General features: G+C 46.1%; 2 protein-coding genes across 3 annotated transcripts in view; both read left to right on the forward strand.

Moving 5' to 3' along the window:
* On the forward strand, positions 1–3,919 carry LOC125885348 (uncharacterized). The gene is made up of 6 exons (XM_049570831.1): positions 1–2,342; positions 2,387–2,430; positions 2,957–3,220; positions 3,353–3,440; positions 3,529–3,693; positions 3,837–3,919. Exons 1-6 carry the CDS (start codon positions 2,309–2,311, stop codon positions 3,917–3,919), a joined length of 678 nt encoding a protein of 225 aa, XP_049426788.1. The 5' UTR covers positions 1–2,308.
* zgc:153012 (uncharacterized protein LOC777626 homolog) overlaps positions 3,841–20,635 on the forward strand; it is a 25,310-nt gene continuing 8,515 nt past the window's right edge. The window contains exons 1-2 of one of the 2 annotated variants that reach the window (XM_049570863.1): positions 3,841–5,575; positions 5,677–5,810. In XM_049570863.1, coding sequence (XP_049426820.1) covers positions 4,907–5,575; positions 5,677–5,810 — 803 coding nt within the window. In that variant the 5' untranslated portion in view covers positions 3,841–4,906. The remainder of the gene's footprint in view (positions 5,576–5,676; positions 5,811–20,635) is intronic. The other variant, XM_049570862.1, reaches the window with a different exon arrangement.

The raw sequence follows: 20,635 nt of genomic DNA on the forward strand, positions 1-20,635 counted from the left end.
AAATAAAAACGGGCCGGGTTTGATTGGTTTTTCATTATTTGGTTCTGACAACAAAATCAGTTTTCCGTTTTTTGTTTTGAATCAAATAACAGATTTACTGTTTTTTGGTTTTTGAATTACAAATGATTAATTTTATTATCCAACCACTGACCTTAGCCTGGATTAATAGAAGGGCATTATATGAATACAATGGTGTCATGGTGGGCCAACCTAATTCTTTCCAAATAGAGCTATTCAAGTCATCTGGTGAAAATTCTTGTATTTTTTAATATCGCAATATATATTGCAAAAAAAATTATAAAAATCTCAATGTCAGTTTTTTCCAATATCGTGCAGCCCTAGTTGACAATACATTTTCCTCCGTGTGCATTGACTGATGACTGTGATTGAAATCAGAAGAAAGTGTTAAAATTTATTTATTTTCTCCTGGTCCTTATTTTAAATACATGTAGGTTATTGAAGAATTATCGATAATTATCGTTATCGATCAGTATGAACCAGCTATATTGTGATATACTTTTCAGCCATATCGCCCATCTCTAGCTCTGAGTTGCTCTGCAGTGTAAACAGTTGTTGTCACAGCAGGAACAGAAACTTTCTCCTCCACTGACTCAGACTTTCACCATCTGAAGGGACGTGCATGCTCATCTGCATCTGTAGAGCAGCCAGTAGGAACAAGGCCTCTCTAAAATGTCCTGTGATTGGACAAAGTGTCCTGAAGACAGGAGGACAAGTGGACATCCAGTCGTCTCTATAATCAGAGGTTATTTTGGCCCCGTCCATCTCAGAGTTACCTCCTCCGTGTCCTCACGTTTGAATAAGAATCATCACGTTGACACAGAACTGCTGTGTTTCTGCGTTCATGTGGAACTCACATTTACGACACAGGAAGTCATGAACTTGAGTCTCTCAGTACATTTGTAGTTTTGAGGACATGAACGTGACTTCAGGGGGACTCGTAGGGTCACTTCCTGTGAACGCAGCCTGTATATGAAGGAGTGGAGGTTTCTGTCAGCTGGAAGTGTCATCATTGTTTAGCCAATCGGCATGCAGACGTTCATCTATTGGTCCAATCAGAGCAGCTCGTGTGTCCCACACAGGAACACAGTTAGAAACATGTGAGAGTGTGAAGACCCTGCAGTGGTCAGAGAACAAAGAACATGTACTTTAATCTGACCTGTGGAACAGCAGAACGTCTCCAACACTGAAATACTGAGAGTACAGAGTACTGAGAGTAGCAGTAAATGTACAGACTGAAGGTGATTGTTGTTTCAACAGTTGAGATCTTGCAGAACCTGAACTGAGCATGCATGCACACACACACACACACACACACACACACACACACACGCGCACACACACACACACACACACACACACACACACACACACACACACGTTAATCCAGGTTGTGCAACAGGCAGCAGACTGAGGCAACAACAAGCAGTAGCAGCGTGGTGACTCAGAGGAAACAGGAAACACAGAAGAAGAAAACCAGTTTCAGACGAGAGACACAGACTGTAGCAGGGGACAGACAGACAGGAAGTGTAGTGAGACGGGGTCGTTACTCTGCGTTTGACTGGACCTGAGCAGACAGACTGTGTTTGTTTTCATACGTTATGGGGACATGAAGCAGGTACCACACTGTGAGGACTCATCTCCTGTTTGGGGACAACAGCAGGTAGAGTGTCAGAGTGTACACCTGTGTCAGCGTCATGGTACTAATAAAGTTTTGTCTATTTGAACACTCCAGTTTTTAACCCTTTAAAACCTTGTGACGTCCTGCCGACGGCCGCAGACCTGTGTTTACATCATTCTGTTTATACGTACATATAAATAAGAACAGTGACAGACACAGCGTAAACACTCCTGTCCTCTGTGTCGTCGTGTCATTACCTTGTGTTACCGTACCTGATGGCGGTGAAAACATCTGCCCTGTGATGGTCGCTGCTCTCATGATTCTGTTTGAACTGATGTGAAATTAAAACTGTGGTAGAACATTCATTCTTTCATCAGCAGGAAGTTCAGGCTTCTTCTTCACCACCAACATGTTGTACACTCATAATGACATTATCATGCCACATTACATGAGGTGTAAAACCCACATGAAACACACATGTGACGTCATGCCAGAAGAACCAGGAACACTTTTTCACTGCTGAAAAACTATATAATGTACAGGCAGCACAGTTGTGCAGTGGTTAGCACCGTCACCTCACGGGTTTGAACCCCAGGGTGAGCGAGCCCTTCTGTGTGGAGTCTGCATGTTCTCCCCGTGTCAGCGTGGGTTTCCTCCAGGTGCTCTGACATGTTCTCCCTGTGTCAGTGTGGGTTTCCTCCAGGTGCTCTGACATGCTCTCCCTGTGTCAGTGTGGGTTTCCTCCAGGTGCTCTGACATGTTCTCCCTGTGTCAGCGTGGGTTTCCTCCAGGTGCTCTGACATGTTCTCCCTGTGTCAGCGTGGGTTTCCTCCAGGTGTTCTGACATGTTCTCCCCATGTCAGTGTGGGTTTCCTCCAGGTGCTCTGACATGTTCTCCCTGTGTCAGCGTGGGTTTCCTCCAGGTGCTCTGACATGTTCTTCCCGTGTCAGTGTGGGTTTCCTCCAGGTGCTGCGACATGTTCTTCCCGTGTCAGTGTGGGTTTCCTCCAGGTGCTCTGACATGTTCTTCCCATGTCAGTGTGGGTTTCCTCCAGGTGCTCTGACATGTTCTTCCCGTGTCAGCATGGGTTTCCTCCAGGTGCTGCGACATGTTCTTCCCATGTCAGTGTGGGTTTCCTCCAGGTGCTCTGACATGTTCTTCCCGTGTCAGCATGGGTTTCCTCCAGATGCTCCGACATGTTCTCCCTTGTCAGTGTGGGTTTCCTCCAGGTGCTCTGACATGTTCTCCCTGTGTCAGCGTGGGTTTCCTCCAGATGCTCCGACATGTTCTCCCTTGTCAGCGTGGGTTTCCTCCAGGTGCTCCGACATGTTCTTCCCATGTCAGTGTGGGTTTCCTCCAGGTGCTCTGACATGTTCTCCCCGTGTCAGTGTGGGTTTCCTCCAGGTGCTGCGACATGTTCTCCCTGTGTCAGCGTGGGTTTCCTCCAAGTGCTCCCACATGTTCTCCCCGTGTCAGCGTGGGTTTCCTCCAAGTGCTCCCACATGTTCTCCCCGTGTCAGCGTGGGTTTCCTCCAGGTGCTCTGACATGTTCTTCCCATGTCAGTGTGGGTTTCCTCCAGGTGCTCTGACATGTTCTTCCCGTGTCAGTGTGGGTTTCCTCCAGGTGCTCTGACATGTTCTTCCCATGTCAGTGTGGGTTTCCTCCAGGTGCTCTGACATGTTCTTCCCGTGTCAGCATGGGTTTCCTCCAGGTGCTGCGACATGTTCTTCCCATGTCAGTGTGGGTTTCCTCCAGGTGCTGCGACATGTTCTTCCTGTGTCAGTGTGGGTTTCCTCCAGGTGCTCTGACATGTTCTTCCTGTGTCAGTGTGGGTTTCCTCCGGGTGCTCTGACATGTTCTTCCCATGTCAGTGTGGGTTTCCTCCAGGTGCTCTGACATGTTCTTCCCGTGTCAGCATGGGTTTCCTCCAGGTGCTGCGACATGTTCTTCCCATGTCAGTGTGGGTTTCCTCCAGGTGCTCTGACATGTTCTCCCTGTGTCAGTGTGGGTTTCCTCCAGGTGATCCGACATGTTCTCCCTGTCTCAGCGTGGGTTTCCTCCAGGTGCTCCCACATGTTCTTCCCATGTCAGCGTGGGTTTCCTCCAGGTGCTCTGACATGTTCTCCCTGTGTCAGTGTGGGTTTCCTCCAGGTGCTCCAACATGTTCTTCGCGTGTCAGCGTGGGTTTCCTCCAGGTGCTCTGACATGTTCTGATGGCGGTGAAAACATCTGCCCTGTGATGGTCGCTGCTCTCATGATTCTGTTTGAACTGATGTGAAATTAAAACTGTGGTAGAACATTCATTCTTTCATCAGCAGGAAGTTCAGGCTTCTTCTTCACCACCAACATGTTGTACACTCATAATGACATTATCATGCCACATTACATGAGGTGTAAAACCCACATGAAACACACATGTGACGTCATGCCAGAAGAACCAGGAACACTTTTTCACTGCTGAAAAACTATATAATGTACAGGCAGCACAGTTGTGCAGTGGTTAGCACCGTCACCTCACGGGTTTGAACCCCAGGGTGAGCGAGCCCTTCTGTGTGGAGTCTGCATGTTCTCCCCGTGTCAGCGTGGGTTTCCTCCAGGTGCTCTGACATGTTGTCCCCGTGTCAGTGTGGGTTTCCTCCAGGTGCTCCGACATGTTCTTCGCGTGTCAGCTTGGGTTTCCTCCGGGTGCTGCGACATGTTCTCCCTGTGTCAGCGTGGGTTTCCTCCAGGTGCTCCCTCATGTTCTCCCCGTGTCAGCGTGGGTTTCCTCCAGGTGCTCCGACATGTTCTTCGCGTGTCAGCATGGGTTTCCTCCGGGTGCTGCGACATGTTCTCCCTGTGTCAGCGTGGGTTTCCTCCAGGTGCTCCCTCATGTTCTCCCCGTGTCAGCGTGGGTTTCCTCCAAGTGCTCCAGCTTCCCCCCACAGTCCAAAGACATGCAGGTTAATTGGTGACTCTAAATTGTCCGTAGCTGACAATGTGCGTGTGGTTGTCTGTCTCTTTGTGTCATTCATGTGATAGTCAAGACATTTAAAATAAAATTCATTATTCACTCAAACAAACTTTAGCTCAGGTTGTGCAGATACTCCAGGAAATGACATCACAAAGAAAACCCCCAGTGTAGACACTGAGGACTGTTTCTACTGCATAGAGTGTAAAGGGTTAATGAAATGTCCTAATAACATACATTAACCATTTTTTTCTCTGTGTTTTAGTGAGGCTGTAGTGTGTGTGTGTGTGTGTGTGTGTGTGTGTGAGTAAGAGGATGAGCGGTGGTAAAAAGAGGAGTGGCTTCCAGATCACCAGTGTGACCTCAGACATCAACCAGACTCTGGCTGGCCAATCAGCTCCCAGTGTGGTCCTGACCGTCGTCCAATCAGCAGCCTCCTCCTCCTGCAGCGCTCAGGGAAGCTCCTCCCAGCCGACCACGCCCTCTCTGAAGAGGAAATACATCTCCCACGATGCCTCAGGGCAGGGAGCGGGGTCTTCCTCCAGGTTCAGGGTGGTGAGGCTGGCGGTGGGCGGGGCCGGCAGCGGTGGACGGGGCGAGCCATACCACCGCGGACGATGGACGTGCACGGACTTTGTGGAGCGTCATGAAGGGGCAGTATTCAAGCGGGTGATGGACACCATGAGACATGCCCACTCGCTGGAGTCCCTGGAGATGATTGGTCGGGACATAGACAGAGGTGCAGTCCACTCTCAGGACACCGCCCACTTGCTGGCTCAGCCAATCCGTGGCAAGGAGGGGGCGGGGCTTGTGCTGCACAGCGGGCCGCCTTCTCCGACACACCAAGAGCCAATCAACATCCGGCTCCTGGACCTCAAGGACCCAATGGGAGCTCAGGGTTTTGAATCCACCCTTCCACCTCCTTCGCCCCGCCCACGAATCGTCCCTCCACCTCTACGATTGGACGTCGATTCTGCAGGACGGGTACGAAGCAATTTCATTGGATGAAGTGAACAGTTTCGATACTTTATACTGACCTGTCTCATCTGCCTGTCTCACCTGTCTCTCTCACCTGTCCCTCTCAGTCTGTCCTCAGGCTGTCCCACTCTCAGCCCAGCTCCCCCCCTGCTGGACCGTACCATCCCACTCTGACCCCCATTCAAACTCCAGCAGCCTTCAGTCTGGACGAAACCATCTTCAGCCTGTCGGGGGATGACAGGTAAGTTATTCATGACTCACTGGTGGGTGTGGCCGCTGTGGGGAGGTGTCTCATCTACAGTTAGCTGCAGACAGACAGACAGAGACATGTGGACAGACAGCTGCAGGGAACAGATACAACTCGAACAATCATTACTACAGCTACTGATGATTGATGGATGATGGAGTCATGTTCTATGTCACCATGAACACACTGAGGGAACATGTCTATGATTGTAGAACGTGTCTATGGTTGTAGAACGTGTCTGTGGTTGTAGAATGTGTCTGTGGTTGTCAAATGTATCTATGGTTGTAGAACGTGTCTGTGGTGGTAGAATGTGTCTATGATTGTAGCATGTGTCTGTGGGTGTCAAATGTGTCTATGGTTGTAGAACGTGTCTGTGGTTGTAGAATGTGTCTATGGTTGTAGAACGTGTCTGTGGTTGTAGAATGTGTCTGTGGGTGTCAAATGTGTCTATGGTTGTAGAACGTGTCTATGGTTGTAGAATGTGTCTGTGGTTGTAGAACGTGTCTATGGTTGTAGCATGTGTCTATGGTTGTAGCATGTGTCTGTGGTTGTAGCATGTGTCTGTGGTTGTAGAAGGTGTCTGTGGTTGTAGAATGTGTCTGTGATTGTAGAAGGTGTCTGTGGTTGTAGCATGTGTCTGTGGTTGTCAAATGTATCTATGGTTGTAGAACGTGTCTGTGGTGGTAGAATGTGTCTATGATTGTAGCATGTGTCTGTGGGTGTCAAATGTGTCTATGGTTGTAGAACGTGTCTGTGGTTGTAGAATGTGTCTGTGGTTGTAGAAGGTGTCTGTGGTTGTGGAATGGTGTCTGTGGTTGTAGAATGTGTCTGTGGTTGTAGAATGTGTCTGTGGTTGTAGAATGTGTTTGTGGTTGTAGCATGTGTCTATGGTTGTAGAAGGTGTCTGTGGTTGTGGAATGGTGTCTGTGGTTGTAGAACGTGTCTGTGATTGTAGAATGTGTCTGTGGTTGTAGAATGTGTCTGTGGTGGTAGAATGTGTCTATGATTGTAGCATGTGTCTGTGGTTGTAGCATGTGTCTATGGTTGTAGCATGTGTCTGTGGTTGTAGCATGTGTCTGTGGTGGTAGAATGTGTCTATGATTGTAGCATGTGTCTGTGGTGGTAGAATGTGTCTATGGTTGTAGAATGTGTCTGTGGTTGTAGAAGGTGTCTGTGGTTGTGGAATGGTGTCTGTGGTTGTAGAACGTGTCTGTGGTTGTAGAATGTGTCTGTGGTTGTAGCATGTGTCTATGGTTGTAGAACGTGTCTGTGGTGGTAGAATGTGTCTATGGTTGTAGCATGTGTCTGTGGTTGTAGCATGTGTCTATGGTTGTAGAACGTGTCTGTGGTGGTAGAATGTGTCTGTGGTTGTAGCATGTGTCTGTGGTTGTAGCATGTGTCTATGGTTGTAGAACGTGTCTGTGGTGGTAGAATGTGTCTGTGGTTGTAGCATGTGTCTGTGGTTGTAGCATGTGTCTATGGTTGTAGAACGTGTCTGTGGTGGTAGAACGTGTCTATGGTTGTAGCATGTGTCTGTGGTTGTAGCATGTGTCTATGGTTGTAGAACGTGTCTGTGGTGGTAGAATGTGTCTATGGTTGTAGCATGTGTCTGTGGTTGTAGCATGTGTCTATGGTTGTGGAACGTGTCTGTGGTGGTAGAACGCGTCTATGGTTGTAGAACGTGTCTATGGTTGTAGAACGTGTCTATGGTTGTAGAATGTGTCTGTTGTTGTAGAACGTGTCTATGGTTGTAGAACGTGTCTATGGTTGTAGAACATGTCTGTTGTTGTAGAACCCTGAGGGTTCTGTGGTGGACGTTGACCTCTTCCTGAGCAGATTACTTCAGTTCCCTCAGAGCGGAGGTTAACTCCAGTGTGACACGCCACTGACCTACATACCACACACACTCAGAGCACCGTCAGCTGATCTCAGAGCAGCGAGAACAGACTCATGGTGTGGACGCCAGATTAAGACACAAAGAGGACGTATTGATTCAGAGACAGCGAAACGTCTATCGGTCAATATTCCCGAACACAGGCCGTCTCCACAACAGATTGATTGACCCTGGTTCTGAAACCGGTCCTTTCAGGACTCTTAGAAACTTATAGGTGAGAACCAGCTACATCCCCACCAGTTTGGATCAGAACCAATGTAAACAGGGCTGTGTCATCAACAGGGGGCGGGGCATGACATGACAGAAGTGATTGGTCCTAGAAAGATGCTGCATCGCACTGATTACCTGTTAACTGTAGAATAAGACCCACCCACTGATGATGTCACAGCCCAGCCCTCAGCTGGAAACCCTCCAGGTTCTGATCTAACAACAACAACAACAACAACAACAACAGCAGCAACAATATATAAATACATAAAAACAAATAGTTGATGATTGTTTATGAAACATCTGAAATTCTCCTCAGAAACTTTTTGTGGATGTTGATGTTTACTTTTACAGAAAAATGTAAATAAATATTAACTAACAATGAGACTGTGTAAACACCACCATACACAACAACAACAACAACAACAACTACAATACTAATAATAATAATGACAACAATAATAATAACGATAATGAATTTTGTTGTATTAAACATTTTTTTATATTTTAATCAGTTTCTGATGAATTATTTGTAAATATTTATTATCAGAAAAAATTATTATTTCATGATTTATCAATAAATAAATTCATATATATTTAATTTATTTAAAAACCTCTGATGTGTCAAATAGCTTCTAATATTTTAATTAACTTCTAATATATTTCTTATTTTTTGATATATAAATACAACTCTGTCATATTCAGTAAACTCTGATATTTTAATTATTCTCTGTTATCTTATTTATTTATTTTGTTTAGTTAAATTCTGAAATACTAATAATTTTCATATATTAAATACTCTCATATATTAATTCATTTTTCATATATTAATTTCTGATTTATTAATAGTGAATTTGATCTCAGTCAGCAGGTGTAGAAGCATGTTTCAGTTTGAATCATATTCAGTTAATTACTTTTTGATTAGTTAATAAATCTGTGTCATAAACATTAATTACTGATAAAGAGTTTGTATGTTTCAGTTTGATTCATATATTGTGTATGTCTGTAGTTAATATGTTGCAGCATCCAGGAGATTAGAAACATGTTGGATCTTAAATTATATAAATTACTGATATATAAATGAATTAATGTGATAATAATAGCAGTTGGGTGTAAAAACATGTTTCAGTTTGATTCATAATAATTAATCACTGATATATAAACAGTTATTTATTTACAGTATCAGCTGATGTCTGAACCTGTCTGAGTCTGACTGTGTGAACACATGAATACATGAATGAATGAAACTCTGTGTTCAGACTGACTCTGAGTGGGCGATAGGAGAATTCCCCTGCAGTGTTCCTATTGGCTGACAGTGAGTGGGCAGGGGCTGGAATGAGGCAGCAGCCAATCAGAGGGCAGAGAGTGTGTGGGTGTGGGAGGCGGGGTTGTTTAGAGGAGACACTCAGAGACACTCAGAGTCTAACAGTCAACATGTGGACGTCCTGAGACAGCTGCTGCTGATTGGACAAAGTTCTCAGGGACCTGAGGCAGCCAATCAGAGACAGTCTGGAGGACAGGAGACAGGAACGGGGAACAACTAAGACTGTGGACGTTAACGAGGGTGGACATTGAAGCAGTTGCTTTGAATCACCTTCTCGTTGGATGATCTGACTACTGATTGGTCAGCAGGTTCCTGCGGTCTGTAGCTGAGCTCTGACTGGACATGACTGACGCTGGGCTGTGATTGGTTGGACATGTTTGGGAGTGTAAAGAAAATGATTTTGGGGCAAGGGCAGCCATCCTCTCCCCTCTCTGACCCCACCCCCTGTCCTCGTCCTCAGCGCCGTCCTCCGTCGACCCCGCCCCTCCCTCGCAAGACGCTACAGCTTGTTGCTAAGCAACCAGAGGCTTCTGTTGTGTTACGGGATCGGAGGCGGGTCAAAGGTCAGGTGTCAGGTGTCAGGGAGTCCTGGCCGGGCGCTGCGCTGATGGCCTCTGAGCCCAAACACAAGACGAGTCGGAGGTCCCTGACCCCGCCCTCCTGGGGTCAGAAACCCAGAACTGCCCACCAACCACAACCTCAGGTGACCCCGTCAGCTCCGCGCCCCGGCCTGCCGCCCGCTTCCCCTCACCCTCATTGGTCAGTCCCCGTTAGAGCTCCACCCACTGGACGGGGCTCAGATGCCACTATGATGTCACTGCTGCTGTTCTGCCACAGGTAACTACGGCAACCACATGGAGGGGGTGGGTGGGCTCTGACTCACCTGGAGGTTGACACGCCTTCTGAAAATCTGGGGGGTTATGGCGTCTTTGTTAAAATCACTCTGATGCTTTATTGATGAGGTATCAATGGGTTAGGGTCAATGACCACGGGAGGACACGTGATCAGAGGCATTTAAAATGTCTCAAAGTGTGGAAGTGTCAGACACAGAGACAGAGTCAGAGTCAGAGTCAGAGATGGAGACGGAGACCGAGACAGAGACAGAGACAGAGTCAGAGTCAGAGACAGAGTCAGAGACAGAGAGAGAGAGACAGTCAGAGACAGAGACAGGGTCAAAGACAAAGACAGAGGCAGAGACAGAGTCAGAGTCAGAGACAGAGTCAGAGACAGAGAGAGAGAGACAGTCAGAGACAGAGACAGAGTCAAAGACAGAGACAGGGTCAAAGACAAAGACAGAGTTAAAGACAGAGGCAGAGTGAGAGACAGAGTCAGAGTCAGAGACAGAGACAGAGTCAGAGTCAGAGTCAGTCAGAGACAGAGACAGAGTCAGAGTCAGTCAGAGACAGAGACAGAGTCAGAGACAGAGACAGAGTAAGAGTCAGTCAGAGAAAGAGTCAGAGTCAGAGACAGAGTCAGAGTCAGTCAGAGAAAGAGTCAGAGTCAGAGTCAGTCAGAGACAGAGACAGAGTCAGTCAGAGACAGAGTCAGTCACAGAGACAGAGTAAGAGTCAGTCAGAGAAAGAGTCAGAGTCAGAGACAGAGTCAGAGTCAGTCAGAGAAAGAGTCAGAGTCAGAGTCAGTCAGAGACAGAGACAGAGTCAAAGTCAGAGACAGAGTCAGAGTCAGTCAGAGAAAGAGTCAGAGCCAGAGTCAGTCAGAGACAGAGACAGAGTCAAAATCAGAGACAGAGACAGAGCCAGAGCCAGTCAGAGACAGAGACAGAGTCAGAGTCAGAGTCAGTCACAGAGACAGAGTCAGAGTCAGAGTCAGTCAGAGAAAGAGTCAGAGTCAGAGACAGAGACAGAGTCAGAGTCAGTCAGAGAAAGAGTCAGAGTCAGAGTCAGAATCAGAGACAGAGTCAGAGCCAGAGTCAGTCAGAGAAAGAGTCAGAGTCAGAGTCAGTCAGAGACAGAGACAGAGTCAGAGACAGAGCCAGTCACAGAGACAGAGTAAGAGTCAGTCAGAGAAAGAGTCAGAGTCAGAGACAGAGACAGAGTCAGAGTCAGTCAGAGAAAGAGTCAGAGTCAGTCAGAGAAAGAGTCAGAATCAGAGACAGCGACAGAGTCAGAGTCAGTCAGAGAAAGAGTCAGAGTCAGAGTCAGTCAGAGAAAGAGACAGTCAGAGAAAGAGTCAGAGTCAGTGTCAGTCAGAATCAGAGACAGCGACAGAGTCAGAGTCAGAGTCAGTCAGAGAAAGAGTCAGAGTCAGTCAGAGTCAGAGTCAGAGACGGAGACAGAAAGAGTCAGAGTCAGTCAGAGACAGAGTCAGAGTCAGAGACGGAGACAGAAAGAGTCAGAGTCAGTCAGAGACAGAGTCAGAGTCAGTCACAGAGACAGAGTAAGAGTCAGTCAGAGAAAGAGTCAGAATCAGAGACAGAGACAGAGTCAGAGTCAGTCAGAGAAAGAGTCAGAGACAGAGACAGAGTCAGAGTCAGAGACAGAGACAGAGTCAGAGTCAGTCAGAGACAGAGACAGAGTCAGAGTCAGAGTCAGAGACAGAGTCAGAATCAGAGTCAGAGACAGAGTCAGAGTCAGAGTCAGTCAGAGACAGAGACAGAGTCAGAGTCAGAGACAGAGTCAGAATAGTAGTATATATACTATACTAGTATAGTATAATAGTAGTCACTAACTGACCTGTATGACATCATCACACGTGGTGTAAACAACCTGGACTGTGTTCTAACACATAAACAAACAGAACCTCAGAACTGATACACACCGTTCTGTAAACATAAATAACAACAGAATCTGATTCATTAACACAGGAACTGTTACCTTAATATGTTCTCATAACATGTTGACAAACAAACAACTAATCACATAAACCAGTTTGTGTATGTGCAGTAAAACTGGTAAATGAACGTGTAAACAAAATACATATTTCCCTATAAACACATGATGTCTTGTGTTTGTGTGTGAAACAAACAAACAAAAGATACAGAGGAGAGTAAATAAAAAATACACTGAGCTGTGAGGAGATCAACTCCTCTGTTGTTGTCGTTGTTGTTGTTGTGTGTGTAATAGATCTGGGGTCTGTTTCACAAAGCAGGTTCAACAAACTCTGAGTCTAATCCTGAACTCTGAGTTGATCTACTCTGAGATAGGAAACTCTGAGTTTCCGGTTCCAGAACAGCTGATTTGAATCAGTTTAATCAACTCGGAGTAGTTTCACCTGGAGTTAAGCGCGTGCACCACAACTATAAAAAGCCAGCATCAATGGAGCCCCGATTCAACGAGTCACCATGGCAACGGGGAAGAGGAGGGCTGCGTTTTTCACCCCACTAGAATTAGAAATCTTAATGCGCTCATACAGCGAGTTTGCACACGTTTTCAAAAAGAAGTGCAACACCGCTGCAGCTGCAAAAGAGAGGGAGACGGTGTGGGAGAACATTGCTGCTCGGGTCTTGAATGGTAGCCTATTAATTTATTTCATTTAGGTGCAATCCCGCGGGGGAGAAGCGCACTTGGCAGCAGTTTAGATTGAAATATAAAAACACTGTTCAAACAGGTAAGACCTCGGCATAATCTCATGGGGGTACCTCATTTTGATCATGTTTTACATTGTAAAGTAAATATTAAGTGGCTGTTTGACTGTGCAGTTGTTGTATCGCCAACATAATGCTGTTTTCACACACATAAATGTCTTCTCATCTATATCATGTTCTGTTAAATAATTAAGCCTATTTAAACTAACACAGACTTCTACTCAGCCAACAGAAAGAAGGCAGATGCCCGTAAAACGAGCACACTTTTCTGACCGCCCTGCATAAATGTACAGTTGCCTTACTCAAGTGCTCAGCATCTCCGACATTGTACAAAAAACTTCCATTCGCAAAGAAACACAGCGCAACACACAATATCTGCTGGGATGTGAGAGCATGACTATGACTGGTAATGTTGCAAATGTAAGGACGGATTAGGTTGTGTATGTAGATGATGGACTGTGACGTGAAACGGTACAGCTCAAAAAGATAATTGTGTGGAAATGCTAGAACATCTATGCGCGGTCTGATAACCATCTCCCGACGAATATTTAATTCTCTGCGCAGTAATGCTGCACCTTCATCCACGGGATCGTTATCAAAAGGACATGCCATGTTAGTGAAAAAAGTCTCCACCTACTGTGCCTAATGGACTTCTAATATACTGACTCTGATTTTTTAAAATGACAGACGGCAGAACTAGGCTACGCCAAAACTCGCCTGCTGACTGAATGAATGAGGAAATCAGATGGAGTGTGTGGCTCTGAAAGAGGGCGGAGACAGAGAGAAACTCAAGGTTCATTGAGAAAAACCTGGTCCCGACCAGGTTAGGTTCATAGAGTCTGTTACTACGGTAACTGACCGAGAGCTTAAGTTACCTCTCTCTCTGAAACAGACTAGAGTTACCCCTCTTTCTCTGGTTTGAGTTACCTCCCTTTTTGAAACGGACAACTCAGAGTTTCCCTCATTTCAGGGTTAACAGACTCTGAGTTTTTACTAAACCTGCTTTGTGAAACGGACCCCTCATTTCCTGAGCAAACTGTCAGTGGGTGTGTAAACACTGAAAGGAGTGGAAGAGTGAGAGCTGAAAACTGTGAACAGCTGAAAACAGAAAAAGCTGAAGTGTTAACACAGTAAAAAGTTGAAGCCTCAACACTGTAAACAGCTGAAATATTAACACTGTAAACAGTTGAAATGTTAACACTGTCAGCAGCTGAAGTGTTAAAACTTTCAATTTCAATTTCAGTTTTATTTATAAAGCCCAATATCACAAATCACAATTTGCCTCACAGGGCTTTACAGCATACGACATCCCTCTGTCCTTATGACCCTCACAGCTGATCAGGAAAAACTCCCCAAAAAACCCTTTAACGGGGAAAAAACGGTAGAAACCTCAGGAAGAGCAACTGAGGAGGGATCCCTCTTCCAGGACGGACAGACGTGCAATAGATGTCGTACAGAACAGATCAGCATGATAAATTAACAGTAATCCACATGACACAATGAGACAGAGAGAGAGAGAGAGAGAGAGAGAGAGAGAGAGATGCAGGTAATGACAGTAGCTTACAACAACATTATTGAAAGTAATAATATTATAGTTATAGTTCTGGTTACTGTGGTACAATATGTTGAAAGTATGTATTAATATCTGGCAGTATACATGTGTGACAATAGTCATATGTGTATAATAACAGTAGAAGTATGACTAATGACTAATGATGGCAGCAGCAGCAGGAGGCATCTGGCAGGACCACAGCAGCACAACCACACACGTCACGCTGTCCAGGCACCGCTGTGATATGAGTTAATCTGAGAGACAGTGGAGCACAAAGGCTCCGGAGAAGAAGCCGAGTTAGTGACATCCAGAATGGCCGAGTTAGCAAGATGCAGTAATAGAATACGAGAGAGAGAGAGAGAGAGAGAGAGAGAGAGAGAGAGAGAAGGAGAGAAGGTGCCCAGTGTATTATAGGGGGGTCCTCCGGCAGACTAGGCCTAAGTCAGCCTAACTAGGGGCTGGTACAGGGCAAGCCTGAGCCAGCCCTAACTATAAGCGTTATCAAAGAGGAAAGTCTTAAGTCTAGTCTTACAGGTGGAGACGGGGTCTGCCTCCCGGACCAGAACAGGAAGATGATTCCACAAGAGCGGCGCCTGAGAGCTGAAGGCTCTGGCTCCTGATCTACTTTTGGAGACTTTAGGGACCACGAGTAACCCTGCATTCTCTGAGCGCAGACTTCTGGTGGGATAATATGGCACTATGAGCTCTCTAAGATATGACGGAGCTTGACCATTTAGAGCTTTATAAGTTAACAGTAGGATTTTAAATTCAATTCTGGATTTTACAGGAGAGCCAGTGCAGAGAAGCTAAAACAGGAGAAATGTGTTCTCGCCTTTCTGTCAGTACATGTGCTGCTGCATTCTGAATTAGCTGGAGAGTTTTTAAGGACTTACTAGAGCTACCTGATAATAGAGAGTTACAGTAATCCAGCCTAGAGGTAACAAAAGCGTGGACCAATTTTTCTGCATCTTTTCGGGTCAGGATAGGCCTAATTTTCACAATATTACACAGATGAAAAAATGCAGTCCGTGAGGTTTGTTTTAAATGAGAATAAAAAGACAAATCTTGATCAAATATCACTCCGAGGTTTCTTACAGTAGTGCTAGAGGCCAGAGCAATGCCATCTAGAGAAACTATGTCATCAGATAAAGAGTCTCTGAGTTGTTTGGGGCCAAGAACAATAACTTCAGTTTTGTCTGAATTTAACATCAGGAAATTGGTGCTCATCCAGGTTTTTATGTCTTTAAGGCAGTTATGGAGTTTAGTTAATTGATTACTTTCTTCTGGCTTCATCGATAAATACAACTGAGTATCATCCGCATAACAATGGAAATTTATAGAGTGATTTCTAATGATGTTACCTAAAGGAAGCATATATAGAGTAAACAGGATTGGTCCGAGCACAGAACCTTGCGGAACTCCAAAACAAACTTTAGTACGTAAGGATGGTTCATTATGAACGCGAACAAACTGAAAACGATTAGATAAATAAGATTTAAACCAGCTTAGTGCAGAACCTTTTAGGCCAATTAAGTGATCCAGTCTCTGCAGTAGAATTTGATGGTCAATTGTGTCAAACGCCGCACTAAGATCTAATAAAACAAGTACAGAGACAAGTCCTTTGTCTGAAGCAATCAGAAGGTCATTTGTAATTTTAACTAGTGCTGTCTCAGTGCTCTGATGCACTCTAAATCCTGACTGAAATTCCTCAAATAAATTATTATCATGGAGAAAATCACACAGTTGGTCTGTGACTACTTTCTCTTTTTTTTTTTCTTCCTACTTGTCTGCATTGGTCTTCATAGCTTAGCGCCACTAAAGAGTGTAAGCTTCTTGTGAAGATTGATGCACTGTTAATCTTGCAGTCAGGTATTTTATACCCATAATGTGTGGTTGTGACCGTCACCCACCCTCCCTGGAGACTAGCCTAACAGCCTTTATTGGAAAAACTTCCTAATATGAGCCAGAGAGGGCCGTGATACACCAAAGTGTGTCAAGGGGAAAGTAAGGAAACAAGCAAGGGGGAGGGGGCAGGTGCTTAAGTCCTGAGTTATATAGTGACAGTGCATGTGGAGAAGAAGGAGGAAAAACAAACAAACAAATAAACAAACGAAAGAAAAAAACAGAGGAGAAACAGGCAGTGTAGCTGATGTATTGTGGCCTTGAGGTGGTTGTGCTTCATGCAGATTATCAAAAATAAACATATACATGTCTACTATACTGTACTGAAAAACAAAAACAAAAGAGTCTATACTGAACACCAAAAATGTGAGAGTCTTGGTGGAGGGGGAGAGCCCGATTGTAGAGAAGAGTTGCCAGCGTGGTGTGGTAGGTCTGAGACGCAAGTGGGCCCCTTTGGAGTGTTCCCATCGGTTCTTTGCGATGCGTCACGGAGCTGAAGTATCGAACATGCATGCACGTATTTGAACCCTCCCAATGTGTTTATGAAAACCATCACCAGGGTCCAGGGCCAGCCCTGCGGGGGAAGGGGGGTGGTATGGCACCCCAAGACCGCAGGAGCGCCCAGGCCCCAAGACCAGGGAGCCGCAGAGGCTGCAGGACACCACGCAGGCCCAAGGACCCAGGGCGGCGAAGGCCAGCACCCCCAGAGAGCCAGAGACACACCCCAGACAGGCGGGGCAGGAGGGCCCGCCCACCCACCGCCCGACGCGGACTGCCCCCACCACACGGACGCACCCAGGGACCGCTCCCGACCCAAGGAGCCAGGCGCGGGGGCCTGGCACCGCCCCCGGGGAGAGAACCAGCACCGCACCGGACGAGCTCGCACCAGGCGCCGGCCACCAGCAGACGCCGGACCAGACCACCATGATGTAAATGGGCTCCCTGGCTTCAACCCTCAGCCCAGGAGGGCCGGGCCCCACTAGCCATGCCATGCGTATCTACAGTGTGTGTAAACCCACCACCCCCCCCCTTACTATGATTCTCCGATCCCTGACGGAGAAACATTAACCCTACACCGTGAATGTGAATGTGAGTGCCCATAAGTGTGATGTGGTGCATTAAAATTGAGGGACATAGGAGACAGGTGGGGGCAAGGCTGATGGCTACAGCCCACTGCTGTCCTGCAGCCCGTGCAGCCATAAGGCACCTGGAACCTGTTCCCATCTGTCCCCCAAGATGTAGGTGTATGTGGTGCTTTAAAATTGGAGAGCAGATAAGGATGGGCCGGGGGGCAGCATGGAGGGCTACAGGACACCACTGTCCCATAGCCTGCCCCATCATGTAGCCCCCCAGTCCATCCGTGGTCTGCACCTCGAGGAGTGAGTGTATGTGGTGCGTTAAAACTGTGGAATGTGTGGTGAGTGAACTAAATGTGGTTTAGGAGGCCAGGCCAGTGTGGGCCCGGCCCGGGGGCTGGAGGGATGGATGGGAGGGGCTAGAAGGTGGCGCCAACCATGGTGGCACCAACCAGGCCCCGGCGCCGCGAGGCCCCCAGCGCCCACGGTCAGGGCAGGCCCACACTGCGCAGCACCAGAACACCCCCCGCGCGCAGCACCCCGGGCTGGGGAGGAGCCCACCCACCCCACACCAACAGGGGCGGAAACAGCCCCCTGGGGGGACCGGCTACGCCGCCCCAGGCCCAGGGAGCACGAGGAGACCCCGCCCCCCCCAGGCACACAGGGCGAGCAGTCCAGACGCACCCGCCCCCAAGGGAAACCGCCCGGCCCTGCGATCCCCCACAGAGCCAGGGAGCAGGCCCGGATTCAAAGGGAAGAAGGTGCACCTAACACATGCTTAAGACCTTGAGTTCTGATGAACCGCTGTGGTGTATTGTGGTGAGAGAGATAGAGGGATTAGGGATTACATCATTAACAGAAACACGTTACATATTACACAACAGTCTTTCTTGAGTTGTAATATTTATATGCACAGGTGGCATATGCTCACAGGCTGAGTGGCACTATACAGACACGTTTAGTGAGTGGATAAATGGTGACCATTTTTCTGTAAAGTATGTTAATTGGTTTCTGTGGCCAGCAGATATTTTCTCCAGCGAAATGTGTTCTACAAGGAGATTCAGCCAATGGTTGATGTTGAGGGTCTGTTTATCTTTCCAATTGACTAGGATTGTTTTCTTGGCGATGGCGAGAGCTACAAGAAGAGAGTTGCAGTGGCTGTTTGGGAGGTCAATTGTCATCAGTCACCAATTAAGCACAGGTTGGGAGATAATGGGATCCTGCAGTTCAAAATGGAGGAGAGTTTTTGAGTGACTGTTGACCAGAAGTGCTGGACGGGTGAACATAACCAGAGTGCATGAAAGTAGGTGTCTGCAGTGTTCTGAGTACACTGAGTGCATGTGTCAGATTGACTAAAGCCCATTCTATTCATTTTTTGTTGAGTGATGTGTGTTCTGTGGAGTACTTTAAATTGGATAAGTTGTATATTGGTGTGTCTTGTCATCTTAAATGTATTTTTGCATATCTGAGTCCAGAAGTCAGGGTCCCAGCTCCTTTTCCCATTTTAAAAGATTTCTAGTGTTTTCCACCAGGCTGATAAGGTGGAAGCAATCATTGGGTTCTTAAAACAGTTATGACGTCTGAGTGTAGTGGTGATAAATGGGAGGTCAGAGAGTTTTATATTGTTGCAGTCCGCCTGTTCTAGTTCAAGCCAGGAGTTGTAGTCTTCGTTAGGATATAACCATTTCAATAGGTATTGAAGCTGGTTAGCTAAATAGTAATGTTTAAAGTTAGGAGCGTCCAGTCCCCCTTCCAATTTGTTTTTCTGAAGGGTGCTTAGGCTAATTTTTGCTGTTTTGTTCTTTGAGTAGAATTTTATAATTGCAGAATCTAATGACAGGAACCATTTCGATGGGGGTGTGAATGGAATCATGGAAAAAAATAGTTAATTTGGGGTAGAATTTTCATTTTAACTGTGGCTATTCATCCCAGGAGGGAGATGGGAAGATTATTCCAGCGCTTCAGGTCACCACAGATCTTATCTAGCAGCGGGCTAAAGTTCAGGTGGACCAGGTCTGATAGTTTGGGTGAAATATTTATGCCAAGATATCTTATGTTGCCCACAGGGAGAGAAAATGTTTGGTCTGCAGGATTCCAAGAGTTCTCCGTTATTGGCATTATTGTCGATTTGGACCAGTTGATGGAGTAGTCCGAAAATTTAGAAAAATTTGTTATGAGATTAAATACTTCATGTAAAGACGATTTCGGAGTAAAGTGAAAGTAAAATGTCGTCGGCATATAGATTAATTTTATGCTCTGAATAGGCGGAATGGATACCTATGATCTTGCTGTTCTGACGGACTGCCATAGCCAATGGTTCGATGAATATTGCAAACAGTAGAGGCGAGAGTGGGCACCCTTGTCTGGTTCCTCTCTGCAAAATGAAGCTTTTAGATGTGATCCGGTTGGTGGTGACTGTGGCCTTAGGGAAATTATATAAGGCTGATACTCACTGGATAAATGACTCTCCAAAGCCAAATCCACTCAGGGTGGCAAATAGGAAGGACCAGTTGACCTTGTCGAAGGCTTTTTCTGCATCAAGTGACAGAATAATTGCTTTTGTATTAACGCGTTGTACTTTACTTATCAGATTAAGAACTCTTCTGACATTATTACTTGAGTGTCTGCCATTAATGAAGCCCGTTTGATGATTATGAATTATTGATGCGATTATTTTCTCCAGTCTAGAAGCGAGTGCCTTTGAGATAATTTTGATATCACTGTTAATTAGTGATAGAGGACAGTAGCTAGAAGGAAGTGTGGGGTCTTTGTCTGGCTTTAGTAATAATTTGATTGCTGCTGTATTCATGTGAGGTCTTATACCTCCGTTCTTTTTGATCTCTGTCACTGTCCTGATGAAAAGTGGTGCTAATATTGTCCAGAAATGTTTTATAAATTCGGCAGGAAAGCCGTCTGGACCTGGAGCCTTACCTGTTGGCATTTTGTCTAATGCGCTCTGCAGGTCATTAATAGTCAGGGGGGTGTCTAACATATTCCTGTGTTCCGTGGATAACTGAGGTAAATTTAGGTTATCGAGAAAAGCCTGAATATCTTCTGGGTTTGGATTGTTTACTGTTGAATATAAGTTATGGTAGAAAGAATAGAAAATCTGATTGATCTCCTGAGGAGATTGTGTATAATTTCCGGACGGCCCCTGGATTGTTGGTATCAGAGATTTTTCTTTATTGCGTTGGAGCTGATTAGCCAAAAATTTTCCTGATTTGTTACTGTGTTCAAAATTATTATATCTTAGTTGCTGTATGATAAATTCAGTTTTCTTTGATAGAATATTGTCCAGTTGCGATTTTGTACACTGTAAT

The sequence above is a fragment of the Epinephelus fuscoguttatus genome, unplaced genomic scaffold, assembly GCF_011397635.1.
Source record: "Epinephelus fuscoguttatus unplaced genomic scaffold, E.fuscoguttatus.final_Chr_v1 AP022699.1".
NCBI classification, from domain to species: domain Eukaryota; kingdom Metazoa; phylum Chordata; class Actinopteri; order Perciformes; family Serranidae; genus Epinephelus; species Epinephelus fuscoguttatus.